The 20533-nt window shown below is 39.7% G+C and overlaps 1 protein-coding gene across 1 annotated transcript; it reads left to right on the top strand.

The window, feature by feature from the left end:
- The first annotated feature begins 8062 nt into the window (after window positions 1-8062).
- On the top strand, window positions 8063-9109 carry LOC136252763 (zinc finger BED domain-containing protein 4-like). Its single transcript, XM_066045330.1, has one exon. The coding sequence runs from the start codon at window positions 8063-8065 to the stop codon at window positions 9107-9109; it is 1047 nt and encodes a 348-aa protein (XP_065901402.1).
- Window positions 9110-20533: the final 11424 nt, after the last annotated feature.

The raw sequence follows: 20533 nt of genomic DNA, 5'->3' as shown, positions 1-20533 counted from the left end.
TATTGGTACTGATGGAACACAGTACAGACAATAAGTTAGGGAAACATGAAACTTAGCCACTGTAAATGAGTATAATATTCCAAAATGTAAAAAGCCATTAACATAATTAAGCGTTGCCGTTATATGTATGTGGTGTAGCATTATATGTGTATTCATGACAATTACTATCAAAGCTTCCAATCCTGGCCTGCGGTATGCTGACTGACTTGTTTAAACCTTTTACAATGTGACACTCAAAAATATTAACAAAACAGCCTTGATTTTATGCAGTTAAAATTAATGTTTATTTGTTTATAGAACCATTGGATGACAATACATATAATGCCATTCTTGCAGGATGATTGGTTTTCAGAAATTGATACAGCTCACTTGGTGAGACTTTTAATCCAAATTGAAATGTTATAATGGATTTAAAAATGTGCTAACTCCATAGCTCTGATGTAACAAATTGCTTGTATGCTGAGATACCAAGTGTGATGTCAATGACTCATGCAGTTACGGCAAGACAGGATGAAAATGGTTATGAAATACATAACATGTTTAGATTGACATCAGGAATACAGCTATATGTTATCCTATATACAATCTAATCAAAAACAGCCAAGCTGTAAAAAAAAGTGCGGCCCCCAAAAAGGCCATGGTGAAAAAAGATGTGAAATCCAAGGTGGCGGCCAAGAAATGGCTGTGATGGTAGGTTAATAGTTACATTTTAATAACGACAATTCAGGTGAATTTGGTGCCAAGATCAAGTGGCACAAAATTCACCTGAATTGTCGTTATTAAAATGTAACCATTAACCTACCATCACAGCCATTTCTTGGCCGCCACCTTGGATTTCACATCTTTTTTCACCATGGCCTTTTTGGGGGCCGCACTTTTTTTTACAGCTTGGCTGTTTTTGATTAGATATCACTTTTTTTTGTATTTGTATACTGCAAAGCCGACCTATGGCTGGCTTTGGGACTTTTTTTAACCCATGTGTTTTTTTTTTTACCACAGGAAGAAGAAAAGAACTTAAAGAAGATTTGTAATACTTCAATTATTTTTGATTTTATTAGTAATTATACAAATTATATACATATATTTATTACATGCCCATTATTCCCCACAGGATATTTTTTTGCAGCTGATCTCTCTACTGGGTGACTTGAAATGTAGCTGAACTATATACAGGATGGTTTCTTTGTAGCTGAACTCTCTACAAGGTGACCTCTTCTAGCTGGTCTATCTACAGGGTGATTTGTTTGCAGCTAAACTCTCTACATGGTGGTTTCTTTGTAGCTGAAATCTCTACATGATGGTTTCTTTGTAGCTGAACTCTCTATAAGGTGACTTCGTCTAGCTGAACTCTCTACAGGGTGATTTTTTTGTAGCTGAACTCTCTACAGGGTGATTTGTTTGCAGCTGAACTCTCTACATGATGGTTTCTTTGTAGCTGAACTCTTTACAAGGTGACTCCGTCCAGCTGATCTCTCTACGGGGTGATTTGTTTCTAGCTGAACTCCCTACATGATGGTTTCTTTGTAGCTGAACTCTCTACAAGGTAACTTCTTCTCTACAGGGTGATTTGTTGTAGTTGAATTCTCTACAAGGTGGTTTGTTTGAGGCTGAACTCTCTACATGGCGGTTTCTTTGTAGCTGAACTCTCTACAGAGTGATTTGTTTGCAGCTGAACTCTCTACATGATTGTTTCTTTGTAACTGAACACTCTACAAGGTGACTTCTTCTAGCTGATCTTTCTACAGGGTGAATTGTTTGTAGCTGAACTATCTACAAGGTAACTTCTTCTAGCTGATCTCTCTACAGGATGATTTGTTTGTAACTGAACTCTCTACATGATGGTTTCATTTGCAGCTGAACTCTTTATGTTGTGGTTTCTTTGTAGCTGAACTCTCTACAAGGTGATCTCTTCTAGCTGATCTCTCTACAGGGTGATTTGTTTCTAGCTAAACTCATTTTTTGCAGCTAAACACTCTACATGGTGGTTTCTTTGTAGCTGAACTCTGTACATGATGGTTTCTTTGTAGCTGAACTCTTTACAAGGTGACTTCTTCTAGCTTATCTTTCTACCGGGTGATTTGTTTGCAGCTGAACTCTCTACATGGTGGTTTCTTTGTTGCTGAACTCTCTACAAGGTGAATTCTTTTACCTGATCTCTCTACAGGGTAATTTGTTTGTATCTGAACTCTGTACAAGGTGCGTTATTGTAGGTGATCTCACTGCAGATTGATTTGTTTGTAGCTGAACTCACTAAAGGGTGATTTGCTTGTAGCTGAACTCCTTGCATTGTGTCTAGTTTCTAGCTGATCTCTCTACAGGGTGATTTGTTTGTAGCTGATCTCTCTACAAGTTGATTTGTGTGTAGCTGATCTTTCTACAGGTTGATTTGTTTGTAGCCGATCTCTCTACAGGGTAATTTGTTTGTAGCTGAACTCTGTACAAGGTGCTTTTTTGTAGGTGATCTCACTGCAGGTTGATTTGTTTATAGCTGAACTCACTAAAGGGTGATTTGCTTGTAGCTGAACTGCTTACATTGTGTCTAGTTTCTAGCTGATCTCTCTACAGGGTGATTTGTTTGTAGCTAATCTCTCTACAAGTTGATTTGAGTGTAGCTGATCTCTCTGCAGGTTGATTAATTTGTAGCCGATCTCTCTACAGGGTAATTTGTTTGTAGCTGAACTGTCTATAAGGTGATTTGTTTGTAGCTGATCTCTCTGCAAGTTGATTTACTTTAGCTGAGCTCTCTACAGGCTGATTTACTTGTAGCTGAACTCCTTACATTGTGTCTAGTTTCTAGCTGATCTCTCTACAGGTTGATTTGTTTGTAGCCGATCTCTCTACAGGGTAATTTGTTTGTAGCTGAACTCTCTATAAGGTGATTTGTTTGCAGCTGAACTCTCCACATGGTGGTTTCTTTGTTGCTGAATTCTCTACAGGGTGTTTTGCTTGTAACTGAACTCTCTGCAGGGTGATTTGTTTCTAGCTTATCTCTCTACAGGTTGATGTGTGTGTAACTGGTCTCTCTACAAGCTGATTTGTTTGTAGCTGATCTCTCTGCAGGTTGATTTGTTAGTAGCTGATCTCTCTACAAGTTGATTTGTTTGTTGCTGATCACTCTAAAAGTTGATTTGTTTGTAACTGAACTCTCTGCAAAGTGTTTTGCTTGTAGCTGACCTCTCTTCAGGGTGGTTTGTTTCTAGCTTATCTCTCTACAGGTTGATTTGTGTGCAACTGATCTCTCTACAAGCTGATTTGTTTGTAGCTCATCTCTCTGCAGGTTGATTTGTTTCTAGATGATCTCTCTAAAGGTTGATTTGTTTGTAGCTGAACTCTCTGCAAAGTGTTTTGTTTGTAGTTGATCTCTCTACAAGTGTAGCTGACCTCTCTTCAGGGTGATTTGTTTCTAGCTGATATCTCTACAGGGTGATTTTTTGTAGCTGACCTCTCTTCAGGGTGATTTGTTTCTAGCTGATCGCTCTACAGGTTGGTTTGTTTGTAGCTGAACTATCTACAGGGTGATTTGCTTGTAGCTGAACTCCTTACATTGTGTCTAGTTTCTAGCTGATCTCTCTACAGGGTAATTTGTTTGTAGCTGAACTCTCTATAAGGTGATTTGTTTGTAGCTGATCTCTCTGCAGGTTGATTTGTTTTAGCTGAACTCTCTACAGGGTGATTGCTTGTAGCTGAACTCCTTACATTGTGTCTAGTTTCTAGCTGATCTCTCTACAGGGTAATTTGTTTGTAGCTGATCTCTCTACAAGTTGATTTGTGTGTAGCTGATCTCTCTGCAGGTTTATTTATTTTAGCTGAACTCTCTATAGGGTGATTTGCTTGTAGCTGAACTCCTTACATTGTGTCTAGTTTCTAGCTGATCTCTCTACAGGGTAATTTGTTTGTAGCTGAACTCTCTATAAGGTGATTTGTTTGTAGCTGATCTCTCTGCGGGTTGATTTGTTTTAGCTGAACTCTCTACAGGGTGATTGCTTGTAGCTGAACTCCTTACATTGTGTCTAGTTTCTAGCTGATCTCTCTACAGGGTAATTTGTTTGTAGCTGATCTCTCTACAAGTTGATTTGTGTGTAGCTGATCTCTCTGCAGGTTTATTTATTTTAGCTGAACTCTCTATAGGGTGATTTGCTTGTAGCTGAACTCCTTACATTGTGTCTAGTTTCTAGCTGATCTCTCTACAGGGTAATTTGTTTGTAGCTGAACTCTCTATAAGGTGATTTGTTTGTAGCTGATCTCTCTGCGGGTTGATTTGTTTTAGCTGAACTCTCTACAGGGTGATTGCTTGTAGCTGAACTCCTTACATTGTGTCTAGTTTCTAGTTGATGTCTCTACAGGGTGATTTTTTGTAGCTGAACTCTCTACAGGGTCATTTGTTTCTAGCTTATCTATCTACAGGTAGATTTGTGTTGATTTGTTCATTGCTGATCGCTCTAAAGGTTGATTTGTTGTAGCTGAACACTCTGCAAAGTGTTTTATTTGTAGCTGATCTCTCTACAGGGTAATTTGTTTGTAGCTGAACTCTCTCCACAGTGACTTGTGTGTAGCTGAATTCTGTGTAACTGAATTCTCTAGAGAATGACTTAATTGTAGCTGAATTCTCTACACAGTGCATGACTTGTTTATAGCTGAACTTTCTTCAGTGTGACTTGTAATGTTCTGAATCTCTATAGTGATATATTTGCTTAACTCTCCACATGGTGACTTGCTTCTTGCTGAACTGTCTATAAGATTAACTGTTTGCAGCTGAACTCCCTACAGAATAACTGGTGATGTAATAAAATTCTATAATGGAGTAAATAAATTAGCCGAATGCTCTATTAGGGTGACTGTTCTATTAGAGTATCTCGATCTCGCATTTGCTACACGGAGTTGGCTTTAGAATCATAACTCAGTGGTTTGTAATCCGATTCTTCTGTACTACTGCAAGGACTTTCTATGAAGATTATTCCAGCTATACACCGATTTTCAGCTCATTGCTCTAAGCGGTTTGCCTAGTAGGCGTGAAAACTAATACTTTTTTATTCATAAAAATCGATCGCGTAATTGTGACACAGGTTGGGTTTTGTGTCATATCTTTTTTTTTTTTTTTTTTTTTTTCCCCGGGGTGCCTGCACCCCTTGCCACCACCCCCAGCACCAGATGGTAAAAGTGCTGGACAAAAAGACTGTAAACTCAAAAACTCAATGAGATGGCAACACTTGGCCTTCCAAAATAACAAGGTCAAGTGCTCCAATGGTCACAGGGCTGCCACGGTGTGACCTTGCTCCACGCAAGCAGGTCACTGCTGACCTGAGCAAAGAGAAGCTGGTGGAACATCTAATCCATGACACAACACTGCTGTAAGATTGGCCCCGTTGAGTAGATAGCATAGAAGCTAGACGTTTATAAGCAACTGTAGCCGCACTACCCATCCCCCCAAACGTGGAGAAAACCAATGGAGTGAATGAGCCCATTTCAACATCTCTTATTCTCTGTTCATACATCCTTTGTTTATCTCTTTCAAACCTTCTGTACAAGGAAGAAACCGCTGTGTTTCGATAACTGGGAGCAGTTGGATTGAAAATTCTAACATCAAAGAAAGCCTTCTGATGACGACTTCCCCAAAAACTATGTGCACTTACATCTAAACGTGCCTCATCCTCCACATTAGCTGTGGCATAGTGAAAGGACTCACCAGACAGGGGTTGCAGCACTGGTTCAATGGCCACATTATGACATACTTCAGACAAAGCAGCAGCAGTGAAGTCCCTAAGTTCATTATGACGTAGAGTAGGGAAACCACCTGTAGCACAATTCATTGCATGATCAACAGTAAAGCCATGACCACAGACACACTTAGCAGGTAGACCATTGGGCAACCAACCATCTCCATGGTCTTTATCTCGATTCCTTTTAAACCACCAAAAGGCACTCCTACGATGGTTACTCCATCTATATAGCAATTTTCAACTCATTCCATGAAGCGGTTTACCCTGTAGGTGTGACAACAAATCGATCTTGTTTTACGCGAATAATCGGTCATAACTCCTGAACCATTCATCGGATTTGTACCGAATTTGATGCTAGGATTCGCCGTTGGGCTCCCTTTCTGTGTACCATATTTCATGGCGATCGGAGTACGTGTTTGCTTGTTATAGCAATTTTTGCAAGTGTGCGAAAAGACGAAGAAGAAGAAAATAAAACGAAGAAAAAAAACGAAGAAAAAAAAACCAAACTTTGGCAGTTCGTATCTCGGAAATGGCTGGAGCGATTTTCTTCCAATTTGGAATGTAGGGTCCCCTGGCTGGCGGGCAACTGTGTAGCAAATTTGGTTCAAATCGGATAAGTGATCACTGAGATACAAAGGTGTGAAAATGACGTTTTCGTTCTTCCTGTCAATATACTCACGGGTGTGGCGCGCCGGCTTCTTGGGCCGCACGACACACTACCGTGTGTCTTGATCTCCAGTATATAGAGTTACTTGATATGCATGGTCAGGTGTACAAGATTTTTTTTATTTGTGGCTATAGCTAAAAGCAGCTGAGATATCATGGCTACAGTCTATGAGAGAAAATACTGAAAATTTTAAGATTAGGTACTGGACAATCTACTCAGCTGATTTTCCCAGGGGGATCATTATTGAAATTAGCAAGTTGTAATACAGTTGTGTGACCATAGCTACTAGTGCAGCTGCATTTCTAAACAATTGTAGTTTAGTGTATTGGATTGGATGGCTTTGAGCCTCGAGTCCATTCCTATTAGTCATGAAAGAGGAAGACAGCTATGACATGCACTTGACCCAGAACATGACAGCAGTATGGTACGCTGAATCCAGGAGTTCATAAATGCACAATTTTCATACAATATTACAGTAGTTGAAAATGTGCACACCAATTTGTAAACTACTGCGTTCACAAAGTGTGTAGCGCAATTATACACTGTGCAAATTCACAAATTGCGCCTAACAGCTGTGTTGCAATTGGTATCTCGCCTGTTTTTTCCATAGCTGCTGGATTGATTGCAGAGATGCTGCACGTACTGTAATGCTGTGTAAAGGACTGAAATAGGTCAAAAGCGAAATGTAATAGCCACTGTTCAATCTTGAGTAGTTGGGGCTTGTAAATCATCAGTATTTTTCGTGGTGACTGGATTGATTGCAGAGGTGCTTTTCCTACTGTTCTTTGTTTATAGCACTGTATAACAGGGTGAACATAGCTAATATTGAAATGTAATGGCTACTTCACTTTTGAGGTAATTGTTATTTAGGACGCGCATTTTACAAAAACAGTAACTCTGGTGTCATACTTTCTTTTGATGCTCTATGCATGGTTTCACCAGTCACAATAAGTAAACAAACAAGTATAAGGAAAAATTTAGAATTTTAAGTTCAATTAGGGATCGTACCGTAAAGTTGGGTTGTTAAGCACATGCGCTTATAATTTTCAGAGAAAACTTTTGTAAAAAAATGGTACTACTTGTTAAGCGCATGCACTTAATAAATAATTTATTGGTTTGTTCAACATGGAATCGTTACATTGGGATTAGTGTTGCACCGATCATTGGCTAACTAATCAGAATCGGGCTGATAATAGGGTTTCGCCGATTAACGGAACGGTCAAGTGATTATGCCAATGCACATGCATAAACACGCATGCATATTCTAGAACTTTCTTATGCCATTTATCAGGCACTGAAGTTCAGGTTTGTGTGTCATTTCTGTATGTCGAATATGATTACTGGAAATGGCAGCATTCAAGAAGAAATCAGCAATATGGTTTACAATTAAAAAAGATGTTCACTTTGCGGAATGTAACACTTGTAAAGCTGAAGTTTCACGAGGAGGAAAGAACAGTAAGACTTTTAACACTACAAATATTGTGAATCATCTCAAAGTAAAACACGTCAACAAAGACAAAAAGTATGAAGCAGAAAAGGCTGCCAAAGTAGAGACTTCCGAATCACAGGAGCTGAGCAGGAAGCAACAGTTGCTGGAAGATTGCCGCGGCAGTACTAGTTAAAGAAATGGGGTATAAACAGTCCATGTGCACAGAAAATAACAAAGAAAATTGGCAGAATGATTGCATTAGACAATCATCCGTTTTCTTTAATGGAGGATGTTGGATTTCTTCGCCTTATGCAGCAATTAGAGCCTCGTTATTCAGTGTCAAGCAAGAAGTATGTTACAGAAGCTGTCATCCCCAGAATAGTAGTTGAATTTACGAATGAGGTACAAAAGCTACTGAAAGAGGTAGTGTGGTTTAGTTTTACCACTGATGTTTGGTCCACTGATGTTAGCAGTGATAGTCTGTTAAGCCTTACAGCACACTGGTTTTCTGATTTGTTTGAAAGAAGATTGGCTGTGCTTCATGCAGAGCCAATTCACGGATCACACACAGGTGAGGTACTGTGTGAGCATTACAAGAGAATGTTAGCTAAATGGAAAATCAAAGAGAGTCAAGTGCATCTGATGGTAAGGGATAATGCTGCAAACATGATTAAGGCTATGAAGGATGGATCATTTTCAGACCTCGGCTGTTTTGCGCACACGCTGCAGCTAATTGTGCATGATGGAGTGCTTTCACAAAAGATTGTAATAGATACTGTTACTAGTGCTCGCCATATTGTTAACCATTTCAAATGTTCACCATTAGCATATGGTCAGCTAAAAGTAATACAGGAAAATTTACAACTGCCTGTACATCGTCTAAAGCATGATGAGCCTACTCATTGGAATAGTACCCTTTACATGTTGCAGGTGCTTATTGAACAGAGGATGGCATTGGCTGCCTATGCTAGTAAGTATTGTGATATTGTGCCACTTACCTCAGTTCAGTTGAATATAGCTACAAAGGTAGTTAAAGTGTTGGGAATGGTTGAAGAAATGACCAGATCTATCTGTACTGATGCAGCATCTGTATCCTTAATCATTCCATTCATTAGAGCTTTCCGATTGTCACTTGAACAGGCTGATGATGATGATAGAGGTGTGAAGACAATGAAAAAGGACATGCTTGCCTTACTAAACAGATGCTACAAAGATGTTGAATCACACAAGGAATTAGCTATTGCTACTTTACTAGATTCCCGATTCAAGGACAAGTTACTGATAATGAGGCAATGAGCAAGGCTTACAAGATGTTTGATGAGTGAATTGCTGAGATTTTTGATGATTTAGAAGAGGTAACACAAAGCCAAGAACGCTTGCCAAAGTGCCCAAGGCCAGCTATTTTAATGGAGTTTAAAGAATTTAAATGAGGTTAATGGTGGAAGCGAACTGTGTGGTGCCCTCCATTCAATTATCAATCCAGTAGTCATGAGTGCAAATTAGTCAGAATCTAAACGCATGCATACTTTCATAATTTATTCTTTTAAACTGTGAGTTGCAGCTTACGAGAAGCTCTCAAGACTTAGGCCATAAGACTGGCAGCAGTGCTCTGTGTTCCCAGGAAACAAGCCAGGAAACCACAGTACCTCCTCCACCATTCCTCGCCGTTCCTCGCAGAAGTGACCTCGACCCTCCTATTTGCCCCAACTCGATTCATCCACATTCCCAGGTGCAACCTTGCAGGACTCCACCTTTGCCTCACCGGCAAGACGGGTTCAATGGTTCGCAACCTTCGACCTCTATAAACTGGGTCCACCAGCAGCATCTTTGGCCTCCAACTACGCAAGCCTCCGCCAGAAATACACGCCTCCTGATTATCAATTCATCCACAAACAGTTCTGATACTCCAACGCTGGTTCCAGCATTTTGCTTACTCGTTTTGCGCATTTTCAGTGTGTGAGTGTTTCATGGTCTATGTGTTTTGTGCATGTTTTACTGTACGCATTTGCACTATGCTAGCATGTGTGTTGTTTTTTCTGCATGAAGTAGGTGAATTAATGTCTCACCAAGTGGACATACACCAGCGCCTCAAGTTACAAAACATGAGTTCTGTTGTTTGACCTTTGACCTCCATACCAAGCAACCCGGTAGTGGTTCCCCAGCATATCATTTCAAGCCATTCCAGTACCCATTATGTCTGCTCCAACAATGCACGCCACCAAAAGCAGGATCACCAAAGTAGCTAGTGGCATTCTGTCTATTTTGTCGGAACACTGGTTCAAACCTGTCGCTTTCGGCTGACCAAGTATTACATTGCTACCATATTTGAAAGCCAAGTCCAGTTGTGTCATTGGTAGCAGCTGCCGATATTCCAATGCTGGTTTGATCCTGGTAAGCTCTTTTTGGTCACTTGTTGGGCTTTCTCACTGTGCATTTTTGTATGTATGTTGTATGTCTTAAATTGTACATGTTTATAGTGTGTGTGGTTTGTGTTACTATGTGTGTGGTTTGTGTGTATGACAGTGAAAGCATTTAGACCAGTTGTTTGGAAATTTCAGTTTGCATTCTGTGTGCACGTTTTATGCTGTACATGTTTGCACTGTGCTAAAAAGTGTATATGGTTTGTGTGCATGGGTTATGTGTACGACATGTTACTGTTTTGTACATGTCTCTTGTGCATGGTAGCTTATAGACGGTGTAATTTATTCCCCCTTGCTATTTATGTGCTTATTAGCCAGCCTATTCACAACTAGATCATGTTGTCCCTACCCATTGTCGTGACCAGTCTGAAGAGGTTGATCCTATAGCCTTTCCATATATCCTGTAGCCTTTCCATATATCGGCCATTCTTAATACCTGTATAATTTTTAAAGTCATTTTGGTCTGATTATGTATTAGATTGCTACCATATTTGTAAGCCATGTCCGGTTGTGTCAATGGGTAAGGCTGAAGAAGTTAGCTACATCCCAATTGTTGAGCAGCAGCGGCTGCCGATATTCCAATGCTGGGTTGAACCTGGTAAGCATCTTTTTTGGTTACTTGTTTGGGCATTTTCACTGTTCATTTTATGTGTATGCTGTATGTCTTATATTATACGTGTTTACTGTACAGCTGTGCTAGCAGGTGTGTGTGACAGTGTACACATTTTTTGGTCACTTGTTTGGGTGTACATGTTTTGTACTGTACATGGTTGCACAGTGCTAATTTTGGTCACTTGCCTGGGCCTCTTAGTGTGCAGTTTGTGTATGTGTCTTTTCACTCTGTAGACGCTTGCACTGTGCTAGTAGGTGTATGATTTATGTGTGATATGTGTATGACACGTTACTGTATGTACATGTCTCCTGTGCATGGTGCCTTATAGCATAATTTATTACTCTTGTTATTTTTGTGCTTATTAGCCAGCCTATTCACAACTAAATCCTGCTGTCCCCCTGCTAATTTACTCACTGTTGTGACCCAGCCTGAAGTGGCTGGTCTTATAGCCTTTTAGATATCCATTGTTAATACCTGTTTAATTGCTAAAAGGTGGTTTTGAACCTTTGTGATGTTACTGTGTTACACAACAGCTTTTACTTGATTAAATTTTCAGTTGCTACCATAATCATAAAGCTCATCTGGATGTGTCTTTGGGTAAGGCCAATCCAGGTCAAGATTGGTGCCCTTAATGCATGCTCAACTTATTTTATTTTTTTCCACCTGCAATCCGCAAGCCATGCTCTACTGAAAGCTCCCATTCCTCTATTGCTCCCATACCTAACCGCCCCTTTCATTTACCTGCTTATGTTATTGCCCATTCCCCTCATATATTGTCCTCATGCATTATTGTTCCTATCAGCTTAGGGAAAGCAGTGCTATAGAATGGTTTAGTTAACCCCTTTGATACTTACCAATGTTGCTTGTTAATCTAGCCAGTTGCGGCTTACAAAAGCTCTAGGTCTTCAAGCTGTAGACCCTAAGACTGGCAGATGTGCTCCGTCTTCCCAACCAGGAAGCCATGCTACCTCCTTCACCATTCCTCGCAGATGTGTCCTTGACCCTCCTACTCATCCCGACTTGACTTGTCCACATTCCCAGGTACAACCTTACGGCACTCCACCTTTGCCTCACCAGGCGGAGATGTATTGTTGTTCTCAGGCTTATATTAGATGAGTTCCGTGGTTTGCAACCTTCGAGCTCTATAAATCCGGGTCCACTAGCAGCATCTTTGGCCTCCAACTATGCAAGCCCCTGCCAGAAACACACATCTCCTGATCATCTGTTTATGCACAAACAGCTGCTGAATCAGTGATACTCCAATGCTGGTTCCAGCATTTTTTTGCTCACTTGTTGGAGCGTTTTCAGTGTATCAGTGTTTTGTAGTCTATGTCATTTTTTTTATTGTACATATTTGCACTGTGCTAGCATGTGTGTCTTTTGCATGAAGTGTTAGGTGAATGTCTCAAAAGTGGACATGCATCAGTACCTTGGGTTTGAAAACATGAGTTCTATCTATGGTTTGACCTCCATACCAAACAACCTGGTAGTGGTTCACCAGCATGTCATCTCAGGACACTCCAGTATCTAGCCACTCATGTTTTTGGGTAGCTAGTTGTGATCCAAACTTTGCCTGTTGGTGCAACTGTGCAAGATGATCAGTTGCTATACCTGCGTACATCTAGTGGTGCAATTGTGCAAGATAATCAGTTGCTATACCTGCGTACATCTAGTGGTGCAATTGTGCAAGATAATCAGTCGCTATACCTGTGTACATCTAGTGGTGCAATTGTGCAAGATGAGCAGTTGCTGAATTATGCATGTGTACTTGCATGTCTTTCTTTACTGTTGTATTCTTCTAAATCAAGATTTTACTTTGTATTCTCTGCACACCTTTTTTATTTTTACTCCCTGCCAACATGCTTATTTATGAACTCAGTATGGTGCATCCTAGAGGTACATGCTATCCTGGGGCATGTGTTAACCTCCTAATTTCTCTCATAATTGTACCAATGAGTTGAGTTGTTGATGTGAATATGTATATACTTGTTCCATGCACGCCTGGTGCATATGGGAGAATATTACAGTACAGCCTAACCAATTTATAGAATCAGCCATATGCACCTATCAATGCTTATCACTCTACATGTTACAGCTTTGTTACATTATCATGATTCATCACGTATTCAGGCCGTATTTCATGCTTCAGGAATGATGTCCATAATTACTCTACATTCTCTTCATAATTACTGTACCTTCACTTTGTTTATAAGTCAGTGATGCAACTTCCATGCTCATTTGCATGCATATACCTTAAAAGTTAGTCCACTACATTACTTATTTTGTTCACTTATAGTATTCTCTTGTAGTATGTGTTTTTACCCATCAATTCCTTTTGTATTCTTTGAAACTAGTATACAGTACATACTGTAACCACATCATTACCAGTGTGTAAATGCCTGAAAGTGAAATGTGTCCCTTGGCCCCTTAGTCGTATGCATGTACTCAGTATATCTTGAGCTCTTATACTCAGGCCTACTAGCCACATTCCTTTCAGGTACATATGTTAGCTTTTGTGTATAGTGTTGTGTAGATCCGTTTAAGGCATCAAAGTGATGACCTTTACCCTAGAATGTCTTTGTAATTCTAGCCCTTATCACTTGCAAATTTGGGCTGTTTTTCTGTGTGTGTTTTGTGTATGCTGATGCTACCAATGCATTTTGCCAGTGAAGGGAATTTTGATGTGGGGGAACCTGGGAAGGAGAACAATTCCAGGTGCATCAATTATATTAGCAGTATGTACGCAGATATCTATGCTTTACTGTTTAATTTGCCCTAAAACAATCAAATGTTACATATATCTTGAGATGAAACAGATGTTATAATTCTTTTTCTTTGTTTTATTTGTAATTCAAAGTGCATAGTTTTTTCCCTTTAAGCTCTCAGTTTGAGGTATTCCCTGAGTAGTAACTGAAAGTTTGTTAGCACCAAAGTGGTTACTCGTGTGGTCACATGCAGCTAAGCCATGTTTACAACCAAGCTAGGTGATAGTCTAAACACATAGGGTTGAGCAGCTTCAGCATGTACCTGTATTATGTATTGATAGCTACATATGTTAGCTACATATGTTAGCTACATATGTATGGTCTCTTGCCATATATGTGTGTTACGGTGTATATACTGTAACATTGAAATTGTGTGTGATTAAGTGTATGCCTTCTGTTTAATTTAGCTTGGCATTGTTTCTTTCACAGTGTGGATAATCTGCAGTTAATAAATATATTTATTCTATTATCTTCCTTGTTGTCGTTCTTTCTCCTTTTCTTGGGTGGAAAGGTTCCACATCGGAACCTTTCTGTGGCCGTTCACCCAAGTTTATGCCTAATTTTCCTCCCAGAGGCTAAAGTCTTAGCAATGTGTGTTAGCTTAGTGGCCATGTTCTATTTAGTAAGCCAGATGGCAAGGCCCTGTGCACTTACCACTATCACCACAATCAATGATTGGGGTGACCATCAACCATCTGATGTCTCAAACTAGGCAAGGTGAGCGAACAGCATTAAAAGTGCTTTACAGGAATTCTTGAGCAATCAGGAGTTACGGTGACAGGCAACTCTTCCGTGACAGAAATGGAACAATACCTCAGAGAACCTCTGATTGATTTTCATCAATCCAGCACATTCATCTGGTGGAAGGAAAATAAGCATCAATTTGTGCAGTATCTCAGTTAGTAAGATGTTATCTCTCAGCTCCACCAATGTCAGTTGCGTCTGAGAGACTATTTTCAGTTGCAGGAGACATTTATGATGAAAAGTGTAACCGGCTGGTACCAGAGAGAGCAGAGATGTTACTATTTATAAACAAAAACTTTCAGTTGGTAAAAGGCCAGTACAACTATGGTGATGAGTAGTGGTCAGTATTGATGGCTTGCGTTGTGAATCATCTAACTTGTTTTATTGTCTAATGTAAGTGTATGATTACCTAACATTAGTTTATATTGTTTTTCATTCTCAACTACTTCTTGATAACTGTAAATCATGTAACATGTATTCACATCTATGTAACAGAAAAGAGTCATTTATTAGAGTTCCCTCAACAATCAGATCGGTTATCAGAATCGGCTATAATCAAAATTGGAAGTTGAGTGTTATACTGCAACTGTTCGTATACCTCCTGGATATACAAGTTTAGTCCAGTTATTAGATGTGGTTTTTAATGGCCCATTCAAGAAAGCAGTTGACTATCTTGCCACTGCTCACATGGAAGGGCATATCAGTAATTACGTACATGGAAATTTTACAGCCAGTGATTGTAGAATTTTGTTAACTGAATGGATCAGAAAAGCTTGGGAGGAAGTGTCTGCAAACCAGGATATGGTAATGCGGGTTTTTAAAAGTGTGGAATATCTGTGTCAGTAGATGGGTCCGAGGATGACCAAATTAATATCAAGGGTGTGGAAGGGTATGAAGTTGGTGACAGTGATCCCTTTGCTAGCTCTGAGGATACTGGTAATTACTCTACCTGTGAAAGTGATGCATCATGTGATTCTGATAGCCATTGTGATGACAATGTATAACTTATTGTTCTCACTTCAGAGAGTGAGCCATCCAATGATGAAACGTTACTTCAGAAGTCGACTGAATCATTTAACTCTATCACTAATGAGGATATATTTCATGCTTTTATGTGGATGGATTACCCAATAGATGTACGATCTATAGCTCAAGACCATGTTAGTGTAGGTTGAAGAAGTGTGCTAGTTGCACATTATTCTAGTGAGTGTACTGTACATTGTATTTATTACCATTATTGCAATAAAACTATTTCATACTATACATTTTCAATCATTTCTTCATACTCAATCAGTTTCCTCTTACATAACTACTGACACAGTTTTTTAACCATCTTTTTCTTGGCACTAAAAGTATAAATACAAGGTACCTATAACCCAATACCGTGTTTCCTGTGCCCAGTAATTTCACCCATGACATTTCCACCATGCTCAATGAAATACCAAACAAGATGTGAAAATTCCCATGGCACATGCCCAATGATAATGTGTCTCCCAGAGTGCTACGTAGCATATCCTTTCACTATACATGCAGTGAAGCAATCCTCTGCATTATGACGTTCTTGACTTCTTGTTTAATACAAAGTTTTTCACCCAGACACAGAGTCCAAATATCCTTATACACATGGTGACCACAAACTACACTATCCCAACTAGTGTTGCACCAATAAGAGATTTAGCCGATTATCCGATTAGCCGATTCATTTAGCTTGGATAATGCAGACAGTGTTTTCTGTGCTTTGTGTTGATCAAGTGTCAGCAACATTTGACAAACATTAGGCTTCCAAAAGTTACAGATCCAATCAGTCATAACTTTCTCATCACACCAGGCTTTTTCCTGAAATCGAACTCCCACCCGTCTGTCATATTTTAGCCTCTCCTAAGTGTAATGTGCTTACCAGTACCTCTAAAAATAACTAGTGGCTTTACTCGTGGTACCTTATCTGCAAATAACATTAGCTGCTCAGTACACTAGTGTTTATCTAAGCCAGAGCTGCCTTCTTGTACCCAAACACTTTTTGCACCTTTAGTTTCATATGTTGGCCCACTACTAAAAGTGAATGAAGTGGGGTCTGGTCTCCATTAGCCACATTGCTACTTGTGAATCGGCCTAATTCTCCTATCTGCTCCCTCGACTATGCCTCCTGCCTAATTTCTTGATGAAACCTTTGAATAAGATGTCATTTGTCAAGTGGAGTGTGTTGTGCTTTGTTGGTTGGAAATTGAAGACTAATGTTAAATCATTGTTTGAAACCATCAAACCACCCATTATAAAATTCACAAACAGCATCAGGTACTTTTCTCAAAGGATCTGCTTCGCCCTAGTCTTAAACCACCAACCCTTAGCCTTCAGTCCTTGTTGGTGTAAGCTCCGATATTCCTCATACAGTGAATCTTCAGCACCAGGGTAGTGCGAAGTCTGTTAGACATTTTACATGACGAAAATCACCTTTACAGAATATACAGTAATATATAATACTGCATTAAATATAACAAAACACTTACAGGTGGCCATACATAGAATTTTTTTTAAATTTCCAAAACTTGAATTTTAGTCCTGCCTGACTGCCTGACTGCCTTGCAAGGCTAGAGGCCAAATGAAGCAGTGCACAGCCACCATTTTATGCCACAATAACCAACTCACCAGAGGGATGTGCCTTTTGGGGTTTCGACAAGCATAGGCCCGGTTGTGGGAGTTTTTACTCTTTCGCCACCTTTCATGACCTTTACATAATATTAAGCTCAAAAGCATCCAGACTTCCTACTGTAGTTGTTGCTCTCTCTCTTTGACTTTAGGGCACGTATCTAGTAGTTGCCGCAAGTAGTCAACTTTAGGGGACATGTCTAGTAGTTGCCACGAGTAATTAACTTTGATGTGACAAGTAGTATTAGCATTAGGGTTAGGTTAGGGTTCACCTTTGGTTTCTTCTTCACCTTTAGGGTTAGGTTCTTCTTACTATATACAGCTTACTTCTTGAGTCACATTTATAAGATAGAAAAGAAAGGAAGCAAGGGACCTAGCAATGGTAGCACATCCGGTAGCACACTGGCATCACACTGGTGGTCCTGGGTTCGAACCCGGATCAGGATTGCACTACTTTTTTCATGTTGCTTTTTTGGTTACTTTTTTTGTCTATGTGTATATATAGAGACATGAAACAGGGTGAAAAGAGTAATACCTGCGTAGGTCCTCTGCGCCTCGTCTTTTCTTTTATCTTCAATCAGGCTGTTTGTCTTCTTCTTCACCCAACAAATCCATATCAAGGCATTAATTTTCTGTATCAACACTTTCTTTCAGCAGCATATTTAGATGGCACAGAATCATTTCAGAGCTGCATTTCAGAAGTACTTCAGTCCCAGTGCTACTATAGAAGAGATATACTATATAGCTAGATATCTGCAACTTCGCGATTGGGATCCCATTCGCGATAGGTTCATGACCATGCCCATCAAAAATTTTTTTTTTACTTTCTTTTTTTGGAAATGATTTGTACGTTTTTTGCTAGCAAACACAAAAAAGCAAAATTAACTCTACTACTACAATTACACTACCACCACCACCACTACTACTACTTTTCATAAAGTGAATTTACATGTGCAATTGTACAGACAATAAGAGAAATGTCTTGTTTAAAATACATTCAAAAATTTACAAATTAAGTGTGCGTAAGGTATGCCTAATAGTGCAGCTTTTTGAAGATGGCACAGTAGACTGACAGTCATTGGCGGTGGAGATGGGGGGGGCCAGGGGGGCCATGCCCCCCCACCACCACTTTTTGGGACACTGTTTGCAAGAAAAGATTGAGATACTCTAATAGAACAGTCAGGATCTGGATACTCTAATAGAGCAATCACAGTATTCAGAGAAGTAGTGTAGCAAATTCCTTAGCTACGTATGTGTAGTTATAAATAAGGAGATGTAATTGGTGGAGAGTAGCTATTGTCAGTAGGCTGTGATTTTTTTTTTCTTTTGTCGTCAACTTACAGCTGGCCTGGCCCCCTCACTCTTTGGCCTGCTCCACCGCCCCTGCTGACAGTAAAATCTGGGATATTCTTCAAAAACTGTTTAGACTTAGTAGACATCACTCCTGTTTTACCAATCACAATAGGAACTATTACAACATTCATTTGATACATAGAGTGAAAGTCTTTAGCAAAAGGCTGATACTTGTGTAGTTTCTCACTTTCCTTCAATGACACATTGATGTCAGCCGGACATGATACTTCAATAAATAAGATGGTCTTCATAGTATAATTAAACAAAACAATATCGGGATGGTTGCTAAGATGATGACCCTCTGAAACTAAACTAAAGTCCCACAAATTTTTTGCTGCTGCATTTTCAATTACTGGTGGAGGGCAATGAGTGAACCATGAAGATGATGACAACGGCAGGGAACTTTAGCAATTAAGTTGCGATGATATAAATAAGCACTGGAGGCTAGGTGAGGGCAAGGCAACAAAAGGTGAACAATCATCTCCTCAGACCCGCTACACAAATGACAATTTAATGATGGTACATATTTATGTATCAAGACACACGGTAGTGTGTCTATTTATTTATTTATTTATTCATTTTCCAAAAATGTGCAGCCTCAGTTTGAGGATTAACGCACATATGAAACATGAATACAAAATGTTTTACAATATGATTGATTATGGGATTACTGATTGGTAGGGGAAAGCAATAATGATTTCAGTTGGTACTTAAAATGTCATGCGGCCCAAGAAGCCGACGCGCAACACCCGTGAGTATATTGACAGGAAAGAAAACGCAATTTTCGCACCTCCGTAGCTCTGTGTTGCCTTGATGAAACAAAACGATTTTTGCTGTGGCCACGCCCACCAACTTCAGTACTCCACATTCCAGATTTGAGCGAGATCGCTTCAAGCGTTCCCAAGATATGCGACTTCACAAATTGGCTTAGTTTCTTCGTTTCTTGTTTTTCTTTTTATTTTTCTTCCTCTTTTCGTACACTTACAAAAACCGCTATAAAACGCGAACGCCTTATCTGATTGCCTTGAAATTTGGCACACTGAAGAAGGGTATAAAGGCACATCTCGGTACCAACTTTGGCTGGAATACGATAAACCGGCAAAGAGTTATGAGCGATTATTCACGTAAATAACACCAATATGTTGTCACGCCTACAGGGTAAACCGCTTATGGGAAGAAGCTGAAAATCGGTGGGTGAATAGGTTAACTATTGAACCTCAAACCTTTTGTGGTTGAAAGAAATCGAGCTAAAAACCAGGACGATACAACGAAAAAACCAACAGTGTGTAACAATTACACAATCGAGATTAGCTAATATAAAAACAACTGCTCGCCACACCTACCAGATAAACCGCTTGGGGTAATGCTTTGAAAATCGTTGCACAGGTAGAGTAATCATCTTAGAAAGGCTCTTCAATGGTGTAGAAGAATCAGACTTAAAGCCACGGAGTTATAACTCGAAATCCAACTTGGTACAGCAAGTGCAAGATCGAGATACTCTAATAGAGCAGTCATCCTAGTAGAGCAGTCACCCTGAAGAGAATTCAAGAGATCAGCTAGAAACAAGTAACCTGTATATAGAGATCAGCTACAAACAAGTCACCCTGTAGAGAGATCAGCTAGAGTAGGGAGTTCATGCAACTACGGAAAGAGATAGTTCAGCTGGAAGAAATACCTTGTAGAGTTCAGCTACAAAGAAACCACCATGTAGAGAGTTCTGCTACAAAAAATTCGCCCTGTAGAGAGATCAATAGAAGAAATTACCTTGCAGAGAGTTCAGCTACAAAGAAACCATTATGTAGAGAGTTCAGCTGCAAACAAATCACTTGTAGAGAGTTCAGCTACAAACAAACCTCCCTGTAGAGAGATCAGCTAGAAGAAATTTCCTTGTAGAGAGTTCAGCTACAAACAAATCACCCTGTAGAAAGATCAGCTACAAGAAGTCACCTTGTAGAGAGTTCAGTTACAAAGAAACCACCATGTAGAGAGTTCAGCTACAAATATATCGCCCTGTAGAGAGATCAATAGAAGAAGTTACCTTGGAAAGAGTTTAGCTACAAAGAAACCATTCTGTAAAGAGCTCAGCTGCTAACAAATCACCTGTACAGAATTCAGCTACAAACAAATCACCCTGTAGAAAGATCAGCTAGAAGAAGTTATCTTGTAGATAGTTCAGCTACAA

Source organism: Dysidea avara, chromosome 4 (assembly GCF_963678975.1).
Source record: "Dysidea avara chromosome 4, odDysAvar1.4, whole genome shotgun sequence".
NCBI lineage: Eukaryota > Metazoa > Porifera > Demospongiae > Dictyoceratida > Dysideidae > Dysidea > Dysidea avara.
This window is presented reverse-complemented; position numbering and strand designations above follow the sequence as displayed.